This window comes from Callithrix jacchus, chromosome 21 (assembly GCF_049354715.1).
Source record: "Callithrix jacchus isolate 240 chromosome 21, calJac240_pri, whole genome shotgun sequence".
Lineage (NCBI taxonomy): Eukaryota > Metazoa > Chordata > Mammalia > Primates > Cebidae > Callithrix > Callithrix jacchus.
The window spans coordinates 51,086,465-51,109,361 of NC_133522.1; the positions used below are offsets into that span (position 1 = coordinate 51,086,465).

Consider the following 22,897-nt stretch of genomic DNA (forward strand, 5'->3'; position numbering starts at 1 on the left):
GCTCCCTCATCCGGGTCATCCTCAGGGCTGAGCTGTGGGAGGCCCACGGAGAGGGAGCCCAGAGCTGCCCGCCACAGGCCAAGGCCTGGAGTGGCCAAGAGCAGAAGGGCGCCTCTGACCGTTGAACTGCCTGGAGCCTTGGAGCTGCGACGGGGCCTTCAGCCCTGACACGGGCCCCTTCCCTGACAAGCCAGTTTCCTCTGTTCACGTGTGGGTGTTTGTGCCTTTTTAAAAAAGGAAAATAAAAGAGCACACTCTTTAGGAATCCAAACCAGACAGGCTAACAAGACAGGACAAAACCTGGCTCGGGGCAGGGTGGAGGCAGGGGAGGGCGGGACCTTCCTGGAGACCAGATGGGGTGGGGGGATGGGGGCTCAGTTCTTGGCACCTGTGTTCACAGTGGGTGGCGTCCCTCAGCCTCTGAAACTGCAGCAACTGCCTGTGACCCCCTCCCCCACATCTCAAGCCTCCCACTGCATCCCGGGCCCCATCCCCCCGCCGCCCCAAGTCTCATGCCTCCCCTCCATGTCTCAGGCCTGCCCCCGATCCCGCGTCCCAGGCCTCCCCAACATCCCAGGCCTCCCCCCTTCTGTGTCCCAGGCTTCCCCTCAACTGCATCCCAGGCTTCCCACCCCCCACCCATGTCCCAGGCCTCTACCCCCACCACGTCCCAGGCCTCTGTGTCCCAGGGCTCCCACACACCTGAGTCTCAGACCCCCCCACTACCACGTCCCAGGCTTCCCACTCCCCCACCCCGTGTCCCAGGCCTCTCCCTGAGTCTCAGGCCTCCCACCCTCATACCACATCCCAGGCTTCCCGCCCACCGGCTGCATCCCAGGCCTCCCCCCACTGTGCCTACCCTGCACCCCGCTGCCAGCCTCTTCCACGTTCAGAGCCTGTGGCTGGCGTGGCAGTGGCAAGCCCTTGATGGCTGTGTGGACGCTGGAGGCTGAGGAGGAACCTGCTCCGTGATGGGGCAGCACCCCCAGTCCGCCAGCTCCAGGGCCCTCATGGCTGCTCCGGCTCACTGTTGCCTCAGGAGAGTACTGGGCTGCCCCGGCTCTGCAGGACGGCGCCAGTCGGGGACAGCAGGTCCTCTGGGGGTGCGGGGTTCTGAGCTGTTCGCACCCCCAGCTCAGGCCTCAGGAATGGGCAGGCCGTGATAACAGGAGTGGCTGTGTGCGGGCTGCCCATGACTGCGGCTTCCAGTGGGCATTTCCAGTGCCCTGGCCAGACGGCCGGCCAGCAGTGGCCGTGGCACCACTGCAGCTCTGTAGCCTTCAGAGGACACCCATTGTCTCATCAGGTTAGCAGGGAATAGAGCAGGGCATCAACCCAAGATCACACCACACAGACTGGGGCAGGCTGTGATGATGCCCAACCCAGCAGCGGGGCCAGCCTGGCTTCCAGGAACAGAGCCCCTTCACCCGCCTGTTCTCATCACTAAGAGCAAGAGAAAGGATCCCACAGGCTCTGGGGCCTGAGGACATGGCTGGGTGGTGCCACCTTTCTGGAATCCCATGGGGTTGGTGAGCCACGTTCTTTCCCAGCTCCCCGCTGGCCTTCGCCGGGGTGACGTGCTTGTCTGCATGGGATTCGCTGAGGGAGCTGGGGTTTGGTGAGGGAGCTGGGGTTCTCTGAGGGAGCTGGGGTTTGGTGAGGGAGCTTGGGTTCTCTGAGGGAGCTGGGATTCGCTGAGGGAGCTGGGGTTCGCTGAGGGAGCTGGGGTTCGGTGAGGGAGCTGGGGTTCTCTGAGGGAGCTGGGGTTCGCTGAGGGAGCTGGGGTTCGCTGAGGGAGCTGGGGTTCGGTGAGGGAGCTGAGGAAGCTGGGGTTTGATGAGGGAGCTGGGGTTTGCTGAGGGAGCTGGGATTTGCTGAGGGAGCTGGGGTTCGCTGAGGGAGCTGGGGTTCTCTGAGGGAGCTGGGGTTTTCTGAGGGATCTGGGGTTCTCTGAGGGAGCTGGGGTTCTCTGAGGGAGCTGGGGTTCTCTGAGGGAGCTGGGGTTCGCTGAGGGAGCTGGGGTTCGCTGAGGGAGCTGAGGAAGCTGGGGTTCGATGAGGGAGCTGGGGTTTGCTGAGGGAGCTGGGATTTGCTGAGGGAGCTGGGGTTCTCTGAGGGAGCTGGGGTTTTCTGAGGGATCTGGGGTTCTCTGAGGGAGCTGGGGTTCTCTGAGGGAGCTGGGGTTTGGTGAGGGAGCTGGGGTTCTCTGAGGGAGCTGGGGTTCGGTGAGGGAGCTGGGGTTCGCTGAGGGAGCTGGGGTTCGGTGAGGGAGCAGGGGTTCTCTGAGGGAGCTGGGGTTCGGTGAGGGAGCTGGGGTTCTCTGAGGGAGCTGGGGTTTGCTGAGGGAGCTGGGGTTCTCTGAGGGAGCTGGGGTTCAGTGAGGGAGCTGGGGTTCTCTGGGGAAGCTGGAGTTTGCTGAGGGAGCTGGGGTTCGCTGAGGGAGCTGGGGTTCGCTGAAGGAGCTGGGGTTCACATTGCTCTTGCTGAGTTGAGTGAGGAACCGTGACGCGGCTACAGAGGACCTTCCGTTTCTGCACTCAGTGGTAGGAATGCTCAGAGGGGAAGGCAATGGGATTTGAAGGCTGCTTCCTCTGTGAAATCTGACTAGGGGGTTGATCTCCTGCCTCAAGGCAATAGGGTGGTGGGACTTCAGACTGGGGCACTCTCCTATGTCACCCAGGTGCCCTGCACACCAAGAAAGGGCCTCATCTGTCCTGTCAGCTCTGCTTGATCAGGGGCCGTGGGCCCTCTTCCTCCTCACTTTGGCTCCTCTCTGTGTGAGCTCCATCACAGGCCTCCCAGCTGCCCCATCAGAGCCAAGCGGTTCCTGCCTCCCTGCAGACCCCAAGGTCCCTCATGACCACATGTTCGTCCTCTGTCTGTACCAGGCCGGAGGCTGCACTCACCCCAGGAGGGGCTGATGAAAGCTGCCAAGTGCTGCTTCCTGCCTCAGCTTCTCAGCTCCCTCCACCAGAGGGGAAGAGGCCACCCCGACCCTGGTCCACTCTGCTCATGGCACTGCCTGGGCACACAGACTCCTGGAAGGAGCTACAGTTAGGCCGTTTACCCGGAGCTGGGCGGGGGCTGGGGAGGAGGCCTGGATCCCTGGCTACACGGTTGGCAGGACTGGGGTGACACCAGGGTGCTCTCTGAGACTGCAGGCACATGCTGAGTGTGCTTGCCTGGGTGTGTGTGCATGAGGCACGAGCATCTGTGAGTGGTGTGAGCAGGCATGGCAGAGCTGGATATGTGCACATGTATGTGTTCATGTGTGAGCTTGTGTGTGACTATTCACGTGTGGCACATGGCATACTGAGCATTCATATGCAAATGCATGTGTGCTATGTGCATGTGTAAATTTGTGTGAGTGTTCACATGTGGCATGCATGGCATAGCTGGGCATGCATATGGATGTGTATGTGTGTGTTGTGTGAGCATGTATGTATTCACATGTGACATGGATAGAATGGCTAGCATGCATATGGACATGCATGTGTGTGCATATGAGCATGTGTGTACGTGTGAGCTTGTGTGTGTGTATTCACATGTGACATGGATGGCATAGCTCAGCATGTGTATGCATGTGTACGTGTGTGTTCATGTGTGTGCATGTGTGTGTGAGAGCATGTGTGAGTATTCACATATGACATGGATGGCACAGCTAAGCATGCGTATGCACGTGTATGTGTTCATGTGTGAGCTTGTGTATGTGTATTCATGTGTGACATGGATGGCATAACTGAGCATGCATATGTGTGTTCATGTGTGAGCGTGTGTGTGCATGTGTGTACATGTGTGATCTTGTGCGTGCATGTGAGTATTCACATGTGACAGATGGCAGAGCTGGGCATGACGTGCATGTGTTCATGTTTGAGCAGGTGCATACATGCATGTGTGTGTGTAAGCAGGTATTTGTGTGTGAGCACATGTGCATGTGAGTGATGTGTGTGAGGAGGCTCACGTAGTAGCCACCCTTGCCAGGTGCTTTCTGGTGGGAACCGGATTCCAGGGGCTTAGCTGCACTGGCTGGGATTTCCAAGAGAAGGCTGAACGCGTGCTGCTGCTGAGGAGCTTGGAGGAGAGAACCCCGGATGGTGGACAGGAGTCTCTCAAAGCACCTGGAGGTGGAGGGCCCTGGACAGTGGGCTGGAAGGGTGGGGTCAGGAGTCGGGGGCAGGTGAAGGGTGGAGGGAGCTGGGCACCCCGCAGATGCCAGGGTGGCACTCGGTGCAGTGGGGCTGCCGCCATCCTCCAAGTGTGGCCCCAAGGGCTGGAGCTGCTGTCACTCCGCTGCCAGCCATCTTCAGTCCCTTGCACCTGGCTCTGCCCAGGAGCTGTATGTTGGGGGCGTGAATGCAGGGCCAGCCCAGCTGGCCAGTGACCCTCTGAGCACAGAGCCTTCAGGAAGGGGGCTGGGGGCATCCCCTCCCTGACAGTGAGGCTGGGCATCCCCCACAGGCAGAGCCCAGAGTTCCCTCCCTGAGATGTGACGGGGGACGAGGGGGGTGGTGTCTGGAATTTCTGTTCGGAGACTTTCCGGAGGTGTGTTTAGGCACAAAATCACATCAGCACAGTTGGTTTTCAAGCAAGGACAGTGTTCTCTGGGCATCTCTAAGACGAGTTTGAGCAGTGTGGGGATTCGTTTTGGGAGCAAGGCCTTGCTGAGACGCGACGTTTGCTGTGGAATGCCAGTGCGTGCCCTCAAGAAGACGCTGCACTCAGCTGCTTGAAATGAGTTGGGGTCCCACGCAGCCCATCCCTGCCCTGGGGACAGCAATTGTCAGATGGCTGCTGGGCATCCTGCCCTGGGGACAGTGGGAACAACTCAGGACAGGTTGTGGGGCTGTGGCATCACAGCGGCTGTCACTCTCCTGACCCCAGCCCTAGGGGAGGGTGGCTGCAACCCCAGTCACCCAGCCTGGAAGTGGCAGGGTCAAGAGGGACTCTGGCTGGGAAAGTGGGCATGCAGAACACTGCAGGAGGTAGCTTGTGGGGTGAAAACTGCGGGCCAGTGCGTGTGAGGATGTGCATACATGTGAACATGTGCGTGAGTGAGCATGTGTGTGGTAACGTGTGTGTGAGTGCATGCATGTGAGTGATCACACCTGTGTAGGCTGCCTGGGTTCCCTCTGGCTCCACCTGTAATGGCCTCCATGATCGTGAGCTGGGTCCACGGGCTTGTGCCTCAGTTTCTTCACCTGGAAAATGGGCCATACAGAGGTCCTCAGAGGGCATAGGGCACACAGCACCCACTGCTGTGCAGCCACTCACGTCACAGCCTCGTGGGTCGCTCACTTGTGGACTGTTCTGTCTAATTTGATCCTTCTGTGGACGGGGAGACTGAGGAGGGGAAGGAAGATGCCACAGTCTCGGCCTGTGAGCTGAGCGTGGCCAGAAGGCAGCGTTCCTGCCCCGGCCCCAGGCTCCACCATTGCCGGTCTCCTGGGCAGAAGGTCAGGAAGGGCTGAGAGGGACATAGTCCCAGGCAGGTAAAACCCAGGCTTCGAGGGGAGGCACAGCCGCTGAGAGGCTCCGAGCCCCTCCCCGGGATGTCAGCACTCGGGCGGCCGTTGCAGCAGTGGAATTGGCATCGCAGCAGGCTGAGCATTTTCTCAGTTGCAGACTGCAGCACAGTATCCACGCCAGGCGTCTCTGGGCATTCCGGGTCAGGGGGAGCAGGGGCTGGGGCCACTGCCTCGGTGCTCCTGGGATGGGGTCCTGGCCTGGAACCCCCTCCAGAGACTCAGCAGCCCTGCCGGACAGTGCCTAGCGGAGCACGTTGGAACCCTGTGAGCACTGCACTCAGTGCCTCTCTGTCCTCCTGGGGCCCAGGACTGCTGCGGGGCCACGGGAAGGAAGTTACGAACCCTCGGGTGCTGGGCACCTTGATTCCAAGGCTGGTGCCTTTTTTCCTTCTGCAAGAGTGAAGGGTGGGAGACAGAGCCACCCAGAGGCTGGGAAGACTGCCCGGGGTGGGAGGGCAGGAGGGCGGGAGCCTGGCTGACCCCACCTCCAGGCACAGAGGCCTCGTGCTGCCCTCACTCCAGCTGCACAGTCCCAATGGCTCCCGACCCCAGCGGCCGCTGCGTCCTGCTGCTGCTCTTCTGCTGCCTGGTGGCTGCCCAGGCCGACCTGCTGGACCTGAGCTGGCTATGGCCCAGTAAGGACACCAGCCACACAGCTGCCACGGTCCCCAAGCCCACAGCAGGCCCCACCATGCTTGTGGCCCCGCAGAATGGTTCCACAGAGCTAGAGACAGCCCCTGGCAACCCTAAGCCACCCTCAGAGCTGCTGGAAGGCGGCCAGGACACCCCCACTTCTGCCGAGAGCCTGGATGCACCGGAGAAGAACATTGCCGGTGTGGGAGCCGAGATCCTGAACGTGGCCGAAGGCATCCGGAGCTTTGTCCAGCTGTGGAACGACACTACTCCCACTGAGAGTGAAACGCTGGCCCTCAAGACTCCCGTGGGCCCCCTCGTCCTCCCTGTGCCCTCCGATGCCCCCTGGGAGAATGGGACCGTGCTCTGGCCTGGTCATCGTGCTCCGAGCTCTCCAGGCCCCCACACGACCGAGGCTGGCATCCTGCCTGCACCCACGCTATCTCCTCCCTCCCTGGGCAGGCCCCTGGCACCACTCACGGGCCCCCCAGGGCCGCTGCCGTCGTCAGGTAGAGCTTCTCTCTCCTCCTTGCTGGGCAGGGCGCCTCCCTGGGGAAGTGTCTCGGACCTGGATGGCCAAGGACGCCCGCCCGCTGCCTCCGCTCCCGGCACACAGCTCCGACGCCCCAACGTCCGCCCACACACGCCTCTTCTGCATCCCCTGGTGATGGGTTTCCTGGGCCACATGGCCCCCTCTGCCTTCTCCTCTGGCCTCCCGGGTGCCCTGTCTCAGGTTGCAGTCACCACTTTAATCTGGGACAGCGGTGCTTGGGTGTCCCACGCAGCTACTTCTGTGGGGCCTGGTCTCACTAATCACTCTGCCCTGCTTGGAGTGGACCCCGAGGCCCCCACCGGCCACTGCCTGCCCCTGCCGCCCTCCCTGACAGTCTGCGGCCGCCTGGGCTTCTCGCGTTCCTGGCTGCCCAACCACCTCCACCATGAGAGCGGCGAGCAGGTGCGGGCTGCAGCGCGGGCATGGGGGGGCCTGCTGCGGACGCACTGCCACCCCTTCCTCGCCTGGTTCTTCTGCCTGCTGCTGGCACCCCCTGCGGCAGGGTCCCGCTGCCCGCCCCACCGCCCTGCCGTCAGTTCTGCGAGGCCCTGCAGGACGTGTGCTGGAGCCGCCTGGCGGGGGGCCGGCTGCCTGTTGCCTGCACCTCGCTCCCGACCCAGGAGGACGGGTACTGTGTGTTCACTGGGCCGGCTGCAGGTAACTGGTCAGCCCCCGCCTCCCCACCCTTTCCCTTCTGTCTTGCCAGGTAAGCTCAGTCGGGGCCGACGTGAGCCTGGTACAGGCTCCCCCGACATCGAGTCTCTACGTTCAGGGCCTGTGGCCCTCGGGCGGTGGGAGAGCTGGGAGGGAGGCTCCCGTGTAGGGAGGAGGCCGGGGTCTGGACAGGAGGAGACCTGGATGAACCGCAGCTGACGTGTCAAACACTGCCTGGGCCAGCGGCTCCCTGGGCGTTGTAGTGCATGTAGTCCTCACCATGGTCCCAAGATACCCTGCACGTCATAGAGGGGCAACTGAGGCATGGGGCAGTGGCAGGACTTGCCCCAGGAAGCCGAGATTCCCGCCCAGGTGCGGCTGCGTCGGCGTTTCCCCCAAGCTGCATGGTCCGGCTGCGCCTCCTGGGAGCCCCGGCGTGCTCGGGCCGAGTGTGCTGCTGCGTGGCAGTGCGGAGATGCTCACAGTGAGGGGGAAGGGAAGTCCGAAGGGCATGTCCTGGGCGGGAGCCTTCCACGTCCCCCTCCCCAGCCTGGAGCACACCGCCTCCTGCTGCAGTTGGGGCTGCTCCTGGGCCTGGGGGAAAGTGCCCCATCACCGCGTGGCCTGGCCCTGTTGCTGGCAGGGTGTTTGGGGAGGAGGATGAGGAGGGAAGGGGGACTGTCTTTAACCTCCCGGGGGCAGGGGCAGCCCAGGAAGGAGCCCAGCAGCTCCCTCTGCATCCAGGGTTAGACGGGGCCCCTGAGCTGTGCCTGTCCCGTTCAGACTCCGCCTGCTGTGTGCACCCAGCAGCCTTGGCCAGGAGAGTCCACCCAGAGGCCACGTCCCTGCAGGGTGAGGGGCTCGGTCTTCTCCTGCCGTCCACCCCTTGGTGCTGAGGGGAAGCGGCCTTGGTCCCTTTGAGCTTTGGGACCAGGTTGGTGGGGGCTGTTAGTGGCTGCGCCAGACTCCGAGGTGGGGGTGCCTGTGGTGGACATGGTGGACACCCACCTGCCGGGCTCCAGGAGGGATGATTCCCCTTGACTTTTGCTCTCAGCGGCCATTTCTGTCAGCAAAGCCCAGAGCCTCTGCAGACCCACTGCAGGGCCTGGGATGTGGCCGGGGGTCCACGGACGGTGGGGGACAAGTACTGACACAGGTGGTCCCAGGAGCGAAGCCCACGTGGGCTGGAATAGAGGGGCAGGCGGTGGGGAGGGCTGCACGGGGTCAGGGCTAAGCCCTGAGGGGGGTCACAGGCACTGCCCTGGGGGGACCTGGTGTATGCAGGTGTGGGGGCCCTGGTGAATGTGCCCCAAAAGCTTGGGGCTGGAGCTCTCCTGAGGCAGGGGGAGGCAGGGGCTGCACCCAAGGCTTAGATGTCACCCCTAGGGCAGCTGGCACTGCTGCAGGCAGGCAGATTCCTGTGTCCTGCTCATGCTCCGTCCCTTTGACACCCAAATTAAGCGAGCACCAGCCGCCTCTCAAGGTCCCCCCTGCCCCACAGCCGCAACCCACCCGGTGGCTAAGCCCTATTCCCTCCCGAGCATGTTAGGGGGGCAGCCCTGCCCCTGCAGGAGCCGTCCTACCTGGAGGGGAGGGCCAGTGTCACGGAGCCCCAGCAGGCTTGAGCGCAGCCCACTTCGTCCCCTCCACTGCAAGCCCACAGAGGTGGACAGGCCAGCGGCCGGCTGGGAGGGGAGACGCCATGCCTGCTTACCAACTCTGCCCTGGCATTGCTGCGGAGACTGTGGGACCAGTCGAGTGCTCTGAACAAGCGCCGGCCTCCGGAGGGTGGCCGTCTCCTGGCGTCAGGCTCAACTTCGTGGCTTGGGGACTGGGGTCTGAGTGGGCTGTGAGGACAAGGAATTTCTGTAACTGCAGCTGGCCTGGTCAGTGGCGTGGCCTGAGGGGGACTTTTCACTGAACATCTGGTCACTTGGCAGGGCCCCTGTGTGAGGGAGGCCACATCCCAGACAGAGCCCTTGTCCATCGCGTTCATGGCCCACGTGGTGAACCTTGGGCTTCCGCAGGGGGCCCCTTCCCAGGTGGCCTGGACGGGAGGGTCCTGCTCCGTCTTCTGGCCTCTCAGCTCATCCCCAGCCCAGGCTTCTCTCTGGGGTGATCCCCCCACTCCTGCTGGGCCCCGTGTTGGGCTGGACACTCCCAGCCCTGGGTGAGGGGCAGGAGGAGGAGGGGGAGCCCAGCTGCCACACTGGTGCCTGACCCCTCGGGGCTGGCTGTGAGACCCTGGAACTGGAGATGCTGGGCTGTGGACACGGAGGCCTCAGCTGCATCTCCAGACCCAGGGGTCAGGAAGGACGTGCCCCTGAGGGGAGGTAGTCGGAGGGTCCTGCTGCCTCCAGCCCTGCTCCATCTCTGGCTCCCCCTCCACCAGGACTGGGCACTGTGTGTCCACCCCCTGCCCTGCCTCCAGGAGAGCACGGGGGGCAGTACGGCTGTGCTGGAGTATCGGGGGTGCTCAAAGGGAGGGTGCACCCATGGTCAGCACACAGGCAGGGACCCTGAGGGAGGCTGGAGTATCGGGGGTGCTCAAAGGGAGGGTAACTGCCAAGGGAGAGGAAGCGGGGTTTGGGCTTGGGCTGCCTGGAACACTGCCTCCAGGAAGACCCTGGGCTGTCCCCGTGGGGCTTTGTGGGTGACACAGAGCTCAGGTCACAAGGGCTGTGGGAGCGTCACCACACCACAGCAATGGTTGCCTAGCATTCTGGACTTTGCTCTCTATGCCCCTCCTGAGCTCTTTCAAACCCTTCCTGGCCCCTGGGACCGTAGCAGAGGTGAGTGGTATTTCTAAGGAATCCTACAGGCAGGCGGCCTCCGACCTGGGACGTGGGTATTGTTCCCGTTTATAGGTGAGAAGCTGAGGTCTAAGAAGGACAGATTCACCTGCGTGCCGCAAGCATGGCCAGTAGGAAGTGAGGCTCGAGGAGGGTCTGGCAGCCTGGCCCCGGAGCGCCCTTCAGCTGATGCAGGGCCGGGGGCACCCAGAGACCAGCAGGCGCCTACCCTCATGGTGCAGGCCGTCCAATGAAGGGCAGGGGCCAGTGCCGGGATGGATGGTGTCTGTGCACAGAGTGGGGTTCAATGGGGCACAGCTGCCACTAGGACGCTCGGGAGGCAGGTCTACACACGCCGGCCAAGCCGCTCCTCTCAAATGCACAAGCCTCATGATCTCGGCAAGTGGCGCACAGGCCCCGGGCTGGTGCATCTGTGTCCCCCATTTCCACCCCTATCACTGGATGTTTGGAGGTCAGTGGGAGGCCACGTAGCCACAGGAGTGCACGTGGTCACATCACCACGATGGCCCTGAGGGGCTGTTTCTTCATAGCTGCTCCCTACCTCGTGGGCCAGCCACTGGCGCACAGGTGTCCGTGCATGGTGTTTACCTCTTGCTCCTTTAATGAAATGTAGAACTTGAGAAAACGTTCCTGTTCCTTAAAACGCTTTGATTTACTTGACATTTCCACATAACTTTGGTTGAAGAAGGAGAGAACCACTCCGTGGAAAACAACGCATGCTTATCTCTCACCGCTTAGCATCTTACAAGTTGTTTTTGATGACGTAGTCTAAGCTTCTCACGGATTTTCCCTGCCTTCAAGAGGCACCAAGAGTGACTCAGCATTGAATTCCTGCCGGAGTGTCAAGGGCCCACCTGCACCTGTCAGGTACCATTGTCTGTGGGTTCAAGAGCTTTTATGATTCTGAACCAGACACAGACAGAATGAAAAGCGCAGCATTCCAAACGGGGCTCCCTGCTGGTCCTTACATATGTTTGAGTTTTGTATATGCTTTAAGTATACGATGTTATGATTGCCACAGTCAAGCTAGTTGACATCTGTCACTTCAGGTAGTTCCCGCTGTGTGTGAGCGTGGTGAGCACACTTACCAGCTGCTCGGGCTTCCAGTGCCGTGTGCAATACCGTGTTCTAGCTGCAGTCACCACGCTGTACATTAGCCCTCTAGAACTTACTCGTCTTGCATAACTGAAACTTTGTACCCTTCAACCAACAGTCACATTTCCTCCTCTCTGTGGGCTGGCCTGCGCTGTGCCCTGGTGGCATTCCCAGGTAAACAAAAGCAAAGGGAGTAATGCCTCTAGACCTTCCCTGCAGGAAATGGTCCCGTAGTCCACCAGGTGAAACGAAAGGACACTAGTTAGTAACAGTACATCAAGGAGGCCACTGTTGCCTATGCATGGAGTGGGGTGCAGCTGTGCCCCATTGTACCCCACTCTGTGCATAGGTTCCGTCCATCCTGGCACTGGTCCCTGCCCTCATCAGATGGCCTGCACAATTAGGGTGGATGCCTGCTGGTCTCCTGATGTTCCCCTGCTGGGCACTTACTTGTCCTGCATCTGCTGCAATGCTGAAGAGCCAGGCTGCTGGGTCCCCTTGAGGCTCCCTTGCTAGCCACACCTGTGGCGTGCACACACATTTGTCCTTCCTACACCTCAGCCCCTGACAACCCCCTTCTACTCTGCTCCTGTGAATGTGACCTGTTCAGATCCCACATATAAGTGACATCATGCACTGTTTGTTTCTGTGCCTGCCTTATTTTCTTTAGTTTAACGTCCTCCAGGTTGGTTCATTAAAAGTGCAGATACTGGCTTTTGTAGTTACTCCTGTGTTTACGTTTTTTGAGATCTTTGTTTCTTCACGTGACTTCTGTTACTGACGAGGACCCTTTCATTTCACCTTCTGGACCGTTTCCTGCAGGGTAGGTCTAGTGGCGGTTAACTCCCTTAGCTTTTGTTTATCTGGGAATGCCAATTTCTTCCTCACTTTTGAAGGACAGTTTTGCTGGATATAGGATTCTTGGTGAACAGCTTTTTTTTTCTTTTAGTACATTGAATATATTGGTTCACTGCCAAGTTTCTGATGAGAAATCTGCTGATAATCTTATTGAGAAGTCCTTGTGTGTGATCACTTGCTCTTTTTTTGCTGTTTTCAAGATTCTCTCTTTGTTTTTTGAAAGTTTGATCATAATGTATCTTGGCGTGGGTCTCTTAGTTCATCTTACTTGGAGTTCCCTGAGCTTCCTGACTGTTTATACTAACGTCATTCATCAAATTTGAGAAGTTTTCAGCCATTATTTCCTCAGATGGTCTCTCTGCACCTTTCTCTTTCTCTTCACCTTCTGCAGCTCCCACAGCATGTGTGCTTTCTTGTCTCTTGATGGTGGCCCACGTGTCCCTTGGGCTCTTTTCACCTTTCATCCATCTTTTGTTTTTGATAATTTCCATTATCCTATCTTCAAGCTCATTGATTTATTCTTCCGTCTGCTCAAATCACCTTCAAACTACTCTAGTGGTGTTCTTAATTTCAGCTGTTGTACTTTTCAGTTCTATAATTTCTTTTTTGTTTCTTTTGAGGTTTTTACTCTATTGGTATTCCATTTGGTCCCCACATTACTTTCTTGACTTTGACACTTGTTTTAAAGTCTTTGTCTAGTAGGTCTGCCCTCAGGTCTTCTGCAGGAACAGCTTCTGTTGAGTTATTTTTTTTCTCCTTTGAATGTGCTATATATTTGATCACTTTGTGTGCCTTGGGATTTTGTGTTAAAAAGCGGACATTCGAATTCAGTAACGTAGCTTTGGAAGTCAGTGCTCGCCCTTCACCGGCGTTCACTGTTTTTGTTACTTTAAGAAAAAGTTGCCTCTGTGCCAAAGATCTCCCTGAGGTGTGAACGTCGGGTCTTCTTGGGTCTTTCCCTGGGTCTCTTATGTGCTGCTGTTTTTCAATGCCCTGTTCTTTAGTGTTTGTGTCCCAAAGGAGGAATAAGAGAAACATGAGGGAGAAAAAACAGTGCCAGTCCTCCAAGTCCCCTTGAAGTCACTTCAGCTGGACGGGGGAGCTTGTAGCCACAGAGGGAGTGTAAAGTGATGGCCCAGCTTTCTGTCTGCGCTCCCTGATCCCCAGCAACTGATGAGAGCACAGGTTCTCAACGTCTGCAGGGCAGGGCCCTTTTTGCCATCCTGTTTCCCAGAAGCTGTGTGGCTGCTGCTCCTGAACACATGCATGGCACCTGCTGTGGGAATGGGGGTGGGGGTGGATGTGCAGCTGCTACTGTGCTGGGAGCTGGGTGTAGCGAAATTAACCACCCATCATTGTCCAAGCCTTCCTTTGGATGTTGCAAACTTTCAGTAGACTCTTCCGAGAGTTTCCGAGACAGATTCTGCCCCCGCACTTGTTAATTAGTTGGGGAGATGGATTCCTGGTGCTTTCCATCTGCCATTTCCCAGAATACTCCAGAGTCATTTTCAAACATGTTTCTTTCTATCAAGAAATCAAGTCTTGGTCAGGCGCGGTGGCTGAAGCCTGTAATCCCAGCACTTTGGGAGGCCAAGGGTGGGGGGCAGATCACCTGAGGTCAGGAGGTCGAGACCAGCCTGACCAACATGGAGAAACCCCATCTCTACTAAAAATACAAAATTAGCCAGGCGTGATTGCACATGCCTATAATCCCAGCTACCCAGGGGGCTGAGGCAGGAGAATCACTTGAACCTGGGAGGTGGAGGTTGTAGTGAGCTGAGATTGCATCATTTTACTCCAGTTTGGGCAACAAGAGTGATACTCTGTTTCAAAAAAGAAAAAGAAAAAGAAATCAAGTCTCAAGCAGCATTGTCATTATATCATGTGCAGGGTCCAGCCTGGATGGCACCCAGCTAGGTCAAGTGCAGGAGAAACTCCTCATGGGCACTTTGGCTGCATCCAGAGCTCAGAGGCTGGAGCTCTGAGAGAACTGCAGGAGCCCAACCCCATGGAGCCTCTAGCTCCCAGGAAGAGACACACCTCTGGGGGCGGAGTGACCACGTTTCCACGTCACTCAGCCCTGGGGATTGAGGTAGTAGCCTGGCACTGGGGCAGAGGCGGATCCCACAGTCCCTCAGTGGAAGCCTCAAGCCCCCCGTTTTCCTCTCTCCCTCTTCCCGAGATGGTATTTGGGAGATGAGATCTTCCTGGTGGCTGGAATCTGTCCCAGAAGTCAGCAGCTCGCTGCAGGGCCCCAAGATTCCCTAAGATAAGGCAGGCCCTTGGCAAGACCCCAGCCGCACGTGAGAGGGCAGAACGCAGCTCCTGAGCCCCTCTCTCCACGGCACCTGCAGTGGTCAGGTGGGGGCACGTGTATGTCCCCCCCGTGGGATCGCACCAATTTGCATATGGGTGTGTAGCTTCCTCTTGTGGCTGTAAGAAGTTACTGCAGATTCACTGGCTGGAACCACTGCAGATGTCTTACCTTTCAGTTCTGCAGGCCAGAAGTCTCGCTGGGCTGAACCAGCGTTGTCAGGGCTGGGTCCCTTGGGGGCTCTGAGGAGAAAACGTTTCTTGACTTTTCTAGCTTCCAGGGGCTGTGGGGGAGGGCAGGGGGCCAGGTAGCCTTGGATCTCATCCTCAGGAGCCTTTCAAAGGGGCAGCAGGAACTCCATGCCCCGTGCCCTGGGGGTCAGGCTGGGCTGGTTCTGGGGAGTGGCTGGAGCACATGGTGCTGAGTACAGGTGGGCATCTGCGGGGTTCGTATGTCGGTGGGTCTCTGAGGGTCTGCCCTGTGCTTTCAGGCCACGGTGGCCATCAGGGATGTGGTACATTGTGTGTGGTCCTTGAGGACTGGCCTAGCTGGAGCCCACTGCCCCGTGGGTGAGCACTGCTCTGGGTGGAGTGTCCAGTTTGGGGAGAGGGAGGGTCTTGTTCCTGGAGCTTTTCAGACAGAGCCAGGGACGGGATTCACAGGAGGCCCCCCAGCCAGGCCGTGCTGGGTGAGGCTGGGAGTGAGGGTCCTGGGAAGTCTGGCTTCTGGAAGAGGCGCTTTGTCTCGGGAGCTGCTGCGGAAGGAATGGACCTCCTGGCCTGCTAAGATAAGGGACCCAAGGGAGGGGCGGGGCCGGTGGGCACTGGTGTGAGAACAACGGAGAGTCCCACCAGAGGCCCCGCCCCTCGCCTGTCGGGAGGATGCCGGCTGTGCTGATGGTCCTGGGTGTATTTAAAGGGGCCTCTGTTAACACACACAGGTCTCCAGAATCATCCACACTTCTGGCTGGCCTGATTCCTACGTGGGAAACGGTCTTGAACAAGGCAAGTGCCTTGATCCCAGCAGGAGGGGCCGCCCCACCACACCCCGGCAAAGCCGGGCTCCGGCACTCGCTGTTTGGATTCCGGAGTGTCTGAGACAGCTGGGCCCGTGCCTCGAGGAGTGGAGGCTGCGCCATTCTCCGCCCGTCCAGCATCTTAGGGCTGGGCATTGGGAAGCTGAACTCCAAAGGGAGCCTCCAGGAGCTTCGTGGAGAGGAGACAGGACAACTTGGGAAGGGCTCGCCTGTTCTGGGGTCCCTGGGGCCGCTGGCACAGCATGCTGGTGGCTTCCAGCCCAGGAAGGTGGCTGCATCGTGCTGTCCCAACCGATGCCAGAATGTTCTAGGAAGGGTGGCAGGGAAGTTTCTCGAAGGTGAACTCGGGGGCATCTGGGTGACTGAGATAGGCTTGTTTCCTGGTGTTAGCACCACCCTGGCATGGACTTGTAGGACCTGGGCACTTCTTATAAGAAAGGATTGTTGGCCGGGCGCGGTGGCTCAAGCCTGTAATCCCAGCACTTTGGGAGGCCGAGGCGGGTGGATCACGAGGTCAACAGATCGAGACCATCTTGGTCAACATGGTGAAACCCCGTCTCTACTAAAATTACAAAAAAAATTAGCTGGGCACGGTGGTGCGTGCCTGTAATCCCAGCTACTCAGGAGGCTGAGGCAGGAGAATTGCCTGAACCCAGGAGGCGGAGGTTGCGGTGAGCCGAGATCGCGCCACTGCACTCCAGCCTGGGTAACAAGAGCGAAACTCCGTCTCAAAAAAAAAAAAAAAAAAAAAAAAGAAAGGATTGTTGTAACAGCTGCCATCTGGGAGGACGGCAGCCTCTGTCTGAGGGGGACATGACCGCTGGCCCCCAGAGTCCAGACTCCCCGTCGGGACCCCTCTGCCCCTAGCCTCGGGGCACAAGCCAGGCTGCTGTCGACAGAAGCCATTGTCCACTCTGCACCCAGCCCTGCTTCCAGTTGGCTCGAGAGTGGGGCCCACAGGGAGTCCAGGCCGCCACACTGCCTCGTGCTGGAGTCAGGCCACATGGGGCAGCAATGGCTGCTGGAGGTGCCCACAGGCGGGGGGTCTGCACTCATTTCCTTCGTGTTCTGTGTACTGTGAGCTCTTCAGAGGCACTGCTTCCCTCGTGAAGTTCAGGCTCAGCACTTCTCCCGTGTGTGGTCCCAGGTCAGCCTGGCCGCGGCAGGTACAGGCGCTCACCCCCGCCTTCCTCAGGACGCCCAGGCATCAGCAGCCCCTTCCCACAGGAGCGCTCAGAAGGAGCCAGCCTGCTGCACAAGCGTCCTAGGATGACCATCACACTGTTGAAAGCAGACTGTTTCCAGGCTCTCTGGCATCTCGGGAGGAGGCATTGGGGCAGGGCCCTGGCCCAGACTGTGGCTGCGAAGCCCGGGCTCTACCTGGCACAGCAGGTGTGCTAAGAAGGGACTGCCGAGCAGAGCCTGTCCTTGAGTGGGTGCCAACCCCCTCCATGGGCAGGAAACGAGGAGTGCTTGGGCTCCCTGGAGAGGGATGGACAGGGCTGGTTCTGACTCTGGGCTGCTGAGTTGAAGTGAGGTTGCACTCAGCCCGGCCAGGAAATAGTGGAGTGAGTTGCTGCGCTGCGGTGCATGGGCACGGAGCAGCGAGGCTGGTGGGGAGACTGGTGCTGGCAGATTCGTCAGGCGGGCTGCCACTCCCAGGGGTGATGGTAACCTCGAGGGCAAGCAGCACGGGGTGGGAGCCATGGCTTGTCCGTGCCAGGAGATGCCTGGCCCAGCGGGTCAGTCCCCAACAGCGCTGGGTGAATCCCGCCTGGTGTCTCGGAAGCCACACAGACCCGCAGCCAAGGCGGCCGCTCCGGGCCAAGCCCCACCTGCAGGCTCTGCGCTCCCACAGCTGTTTGTGCTCCAGGCTCCCGCTGCAGCCGAGCCTTGGAAGAGCATCGGGATGTGGAGCCGGACTCCTTCCTTCCCTGCGGTGGAGCTGCGGCTCTGTGGTGGCAGCCAGGCTGGGGTGCCGGCCTGGGCTGCTCTGGCAGTCTCAGAATGGGCGGGTGGGGCACAGGGCCGGGAAGGGGGCTGCCAGAGGGCCACCTGACCACTGTTGGCATCGCCCAAAGATGTAGGCCAGCCCCTTGCAGCTCCTTGGTCCAGCAGGGGTGCCAGCCAGTCCCTGGCACCTTCTCCCGCATGGCTGTGTCCATCCCTGGGGTTCCCTGCTTTGGGTCATGAGCTCAAAGCAGGGGAGGGGCCCTATGGACACCATGGCCCCTGCAGATAGGTTTCGGCATGGAGCATGCCTGTCGTTTGGAAATGAGTGAAGCAGGGTGGCCGTTGAGTAGCCGGTGGGTGGCTGAGCCCAGGGGATCAGGGCAGGCTGCCAGGCATGTGCAGAGCCCTCTCAGACTCAGTTTCCCCTTAGTGCCCCTGCCTGGCCACCTCTCCAGGCCGCCTGGGTGGCCCCCAGTTCAGTCCCTCATGGCCACCTCACCGGAGGTCTTTCTTTTGCAGAGAGCATCGGCGAGGAGGTGGGGCTGCTGCAGCTCCTCGGGGACCCCCTGCCCCAGCAAGTCACCCAGACAGAAGACCCCGATGTCGGGCTGGCTTACGTCTTTGGACCAGATGCCAACAGCGGCCAGGTGGCCCGGTACCACTTCCCCAGCCTCTTCTTCCATGACTTCTCACTGCTGTTCCACATCCGGCCAGCCACGGAGGGCCCAGGGGTGCTGTTCGCCATCACAGACTCGGCGCAGGCAGTGGTCTTGCTGGGCGTGAAGCTCTCTGGGGTGCAAGACGGCCATCAGGACATCTCTCTGCTCTACACGGAGCCAGGCGCAAGCCAGACCCACACAGCCGCCAGCTTCCGCCTCCCCACCTTCGTCGGCCAGTGGACGCAGTTAGCGCTGAGCGTGGCCGGTGGCTCCGTGACCCTCTACGTGGACTGTGAGGAGTTTCAGAGAATGCCGCTCGCTCGGTCCTCACGGGGCCTTGAGCTGGAGCGTGGCGCTGGGCTTTTCGTGGCTCAGGCAGGAGGAGCGGACCCTGACAAGTTCCAGGTAATTCTCACTGTGCCGTCGCTGGGGGGCTAGAGCAGCCGGATGGGGTGAGGTGGGGTGGCCACTGGGACAGGGACGGAGCTGCAGCCGTAAGAGGAGAGCCCCCACCCAGCTGCGGTCAGTCCTGGCCTCCAGTGCGGGCCTCTGGGTTCTTGGCCGGCCTGGCTGGGGTGGTATTCATGTTCTTGGCTCTTTGGCTCCTAGGCCCCCCGGAAGGGTCACCCTGGGCTTCTGTGGTTTTTCTGAGACCCCAAAGCCCAGCCCAGGAGGGACCCTTTGGATGACCTTGTAACTAGACATCCACCTCAGCTGTGACCTGGAGATTCCCCCATGCCTGTGCCAAGCCCTGTGGTGAACTGGGGCTCCTGGTCTCTGACTGGCCGGTCAGGGAGTGGGGACCGGGCCCAGCCCCACACCTCATGGCCCCGAGCAGAATGAAAGCCGAGGTTCTTGTTAGAAACGATGAATGATCTGGAGCTGATGGCAGAGGGTGTTGACCTCAGCAGGGGCCCTGTGGTGGACGCATCACCCGCTGGGAGCAGGTGCACAGTGTGGCCCTGCAGGTTGGGGCCTTCACAGGGTGCACAGCCCCGGGCCTCTGAGGCTCCACCTGGGAGCACGTGGGTGGGATGTCCTCAGTGGTGATGGCACGTGGCCGTCTCCACCCGAGTCTCCCTGGGAAGTCCCTCCAATGGGCCTTCATTTCTTGGGGCCGAGGGAGTAGACAGAGCCCTAAACCAAGGTGGGGTCTGTGTCCAAAGCCCCCACATTTCTGGAAACCTTTGGCTGGGAACAGCCGTGTGGGTGACCTCAGCTGAGGCCATCTCACAGTCCCCGAATCCTAACATTCAAGCTGGCCCGCAGCTGACGCCCCTGCCCTCGTGGTCAGCAGGGACAGAAGTTAATTATTGCCCAGACAAGGGCTGTTTGTTTGAAGTTGTTCTAAGTCCTGGCCTGGGGGTTCTGAAAGCTGACCCTGCACCTTTGGCAGGAACTTTTAACCCCGATTGCTCCGGAGCCGCTAGGTCGTTGACACCAACTGGGCTTCTTTGTTTTCCCCTCGGTCACAAACGCGATTCCTGGGAAAGAGGCCAGAGTCCCCTCCTTGTGAGAGGCCGTGTGTTGTGTGAATCCCCTGGTGTTTCTTCGTGGAATAAAGTCACCCATGTGCTGCTGGCCCTGGTGGGTGCTGAGGGCCGCATGCCACTGGGCCAGGTGGGGTGCTGAGGGCCGCGTACCACTGGGCCAGGTGGGGTGCTGAGGGCCGCGTGCTGCTGGCCTGGGTGGGGTGCTGAGGGCCATGTGCTGCTGGCCTGGGTGAGGTGCTGCTGGCCTGGGTGGGGTGCTGAGGGCCGCGTGCCACTGGGCCGGGTGGGGTGCTGAGGGCCGCGTGCTGTTGGCCCAGGTGGGGTGCTGAGGGCCGCGTGCTGTTGGCCCGGGTGGGGTGCTGGAGGCAGTGTGGGTTGATCAATGTATCAGGTCCCTGCAGGCCTCAGGTGTCAGGAGCTCTCTCTGGGTCTTAGGTGAGATTCTAGCCGGGGAGGGAGGAGCATGCGTGTGTGGAGAATTGTTTAGCACAAGACTTTCTCAGACTTCTCAATTGAGGTTCTTGGGAAAGAAACATTCAAGTTGTGTGACTCCCAAGGTTTGGCAGAAGGAAGCACAGAACTTTGGGTACGGGAAGAAACTGAGCTTCCTCCTGGTCAGCCTCTCTGCGAGCCGCACCAGCCCCAACGCTGCCACGGAGGGTGCCTCGGACGCCCGACCTCGGCTGCGTCCCACAAGCCCTCTGTGGCTTGTGTCGTGTCTCGTGGGCGTCCTCGGCCGTCATTGGCCTTTTCGGGGGCTGTGTCCGACAAGCCCTCTGTGGCTCGTGTCGTGTCTCGTGGGCGTCCTCGGCCGTCATTGGCCTTTTTGGGTTTGCTTCTTGAGTCCAGTCTGTCAGCAGCTTCTCCGGCGACCTCACGCCCCTCCAGCTGCGCTGCTTCCTGATTTCCAGGCCTCTGAGGCTGCAGTGTGATGGGAAGCATTTTCCTGCTCTTTCCTGACACGATGCCCGTGACCCCTCCGTGTGTGATCTCCGGATTTCATAACTTTCAGTCCTAAGTCCCTCAAATATTTGTGACGGGCCTGTGGCTTTTGCACTAGTGCCATCTGCCCCAGCCCTGGAGCCCCTGGCCACACACAGGCTCAACACTCCTCTGCCCTCTGCAGCTGCCGCCCACCCGGGCACCCTGCAGCCCCATGCAGAAGGCGCCGGCGACCTCGGGGGCTCCCTCAGGACTAGAGTGCTCTGGCGAAAGAGCGTGGTGGCCGCCAGTAGGGCGCTCAGGGTCTCGCGGGCCCCTCTGGATAGCGCGGGTCTGTGCGGGGATCGATGTCAGGAATGCCCAGGCCCTGCCCGGCACCAAGACCACCCAGGATGCACCCCAGCTCGGGCTGCCCAGTGGAGAAACACAATGTTCTAGAATATTCAGCGCCTCTCCCTGCAGTGTGAAGCTGAGAATCACTGCTGGTTTCTAAGGGAAACCTGTGCTTACCCAGGAGTCCGGGGGTTCCGCCCCCCACGCATGAGCGCACACGCACGTGCATACATGATTTCATGCTTGCATGTGTTCATGCACATGCGTGTACTCATGCATGCGTGCCCACACACCCAGGCCCAACGTCCAACCCACGCCCAAGCCACCTCAATGACCAGACCCCATAGGCCCATGTGGGGCTGCTGCGCCTCTGCCCTGAGGTTGTCTCTTCACAGCTCTGTCCCTCCCTGGGTTCCCCCACAGCCTCTGCCTGGGAAGCTGGGCTGAGAGCGGCAGGGCCTCGCTCTGACCGGGGCTGTTCCAAGGCCGCCTGATCACCCACTTGCTGAGGACTACGCAGGGCAGTGAAGACAGAGGCAGAAGCCCGCACGGGCCGGGATGACGGCAGGAAGGCCTGAAGAGGTGGCTGAGGCCACCACAGGGTCCTGTGCAGACACCTCCCGGATGCTGTCTGCGCTGGTCTGGTTGAAATGGGGGCTGATGGCAGGCCTTGGTGGGCACCCTCGGCGTATCCAGCGCTGAGGACGCCCTGAGGAGACACGGTGGCTTCCTGGCCACCCCCCCATTCTCTGGTCATGGCCTCCTTCCTGTGGTACAGCTGCTCACAGCCTGGGCTCATTCCACATCAGCGCTGGCTGCACTCTCCCCAGACACCCCGTGGGCTGGCCACCGCCTGAAGCTTCCTCGGGCACTTCCAGGCTTGTGCTGGTCCCACCCAGCTGCACCAAAACTGTCTGGAGCTTCGGATCGTCCTGGGCAGACTGGGAGCGAGTGTGGACAGGGAGGTGCTCCACAGCCACAGTGGACACAGGATGCCCTGGGGGGACTGTGGAGAGGGGCCCCGGAGCTCAGCCCACAGAACTGGGGCTGGATCTTCCTGCCACTGAACCTCCTGCCTTCCACCTTCTGCATCACAGTGGCCGCTGCTTCCGCCACCTTCAGACACCAACCCAGTGATGGGGAGCAGGGCGTCCCTCAGTGTCGGCCCGTGATGGCTGCAGCGTGCCCCATGCTGTGAGCTCAGCCCCCCGTTGGGGAGCAGGGCGTCCCTCAGTGTCACTGTGCCTGTGACGGCCCCAGCACCCCCCATGCCGTGAGCTCTCCATGTTTGTCGGCAAGAGGAGGAGACCCTGGCAAGTTGGGAATTGGCCTGAAATTGTTGGGAAAATGACAGAGCTGTGGCATGTGTGGCCCTGTCTCCCCCACACCGGGTCCCCAGTCGCCTGCCGGGAGCATGCCTAGGTATACGCTCCAGCGCACAGACACTCGTACAGGCACATGCACACATGCTCACACGGGCATGCAAACACACCCACAGGCATGCCCACAGGCATGCCCACACACGCACAGGCATGCACACACATGCTTACAGGCATGCACACACACAGGCACACACATGCACAGGCACACACATGCACAGGCACACACACACTCGCACAGGCACACACATGCACAGGCACGCATACGCACAGGCACACACACGCTCACAGGCATGCACACGCACAGGCACACACATGCATAGGCACACACACTTGCACAGGCACACACACTTGCACAGGCACGCACACACACAGGCATGCACACACACAGGCACACACACTTGCACAGGCACACACACTTGCACAGGCACACACATGCACAGGCACGCATACTCACAGGCACACACTTGCACAGGCACACACACTTGCACATGCACACACACGCACAGGCATGTACACACACAGGCATGTACACACACGCTAGCACAGGCACGCACACATGTACACAGACCTCGCCGTCAGCATAGGGGAGGCAGGTGTGGAGGCAGGACCTGGAGCTGGGGTGGAACGGATCCCAGGAGGCTCTAGCTCTCCCAA

The 22,897-nt window shown here is 60.1% G+C and overlaps 1 protein-coding gene across 4 annotated transcripts in view; it reads left to right on the forward strand.

Moving 5' to 3' along the window:
* COL18A1 (collagen type XVIII alpha 1 chain) overlaps window positions 1-22,897 on the forward strand; it is a 101,117-nt gene that overhangs the window by 36,799 nt on the left and 41,421 nt on the right. For 2 of the 4 annotated variants that reach the window (XM_078358752.1, XM_078358753.1), the window contains exons 1-2: window positions 6,052-6,667; window positions 17,954-18,498. In XM_078358752.1, the coding sequence (XP_078214878.1) occupies window positions 6,061-6,667; window positions 17,954-18,498 (1,152 nt within the window). In that variant the 5' untranslated portion in view covers window positions 6,052-6,060. Of the gene's footprint in view, window positions 1-6,051; window positions 6,668-17,953; window positions 18,499-22,897 lie in introns of those variants that run through there. The other 2 variants (XM_078358754.1, XM_078358755.1) reach the window with 1 other exon arrangement.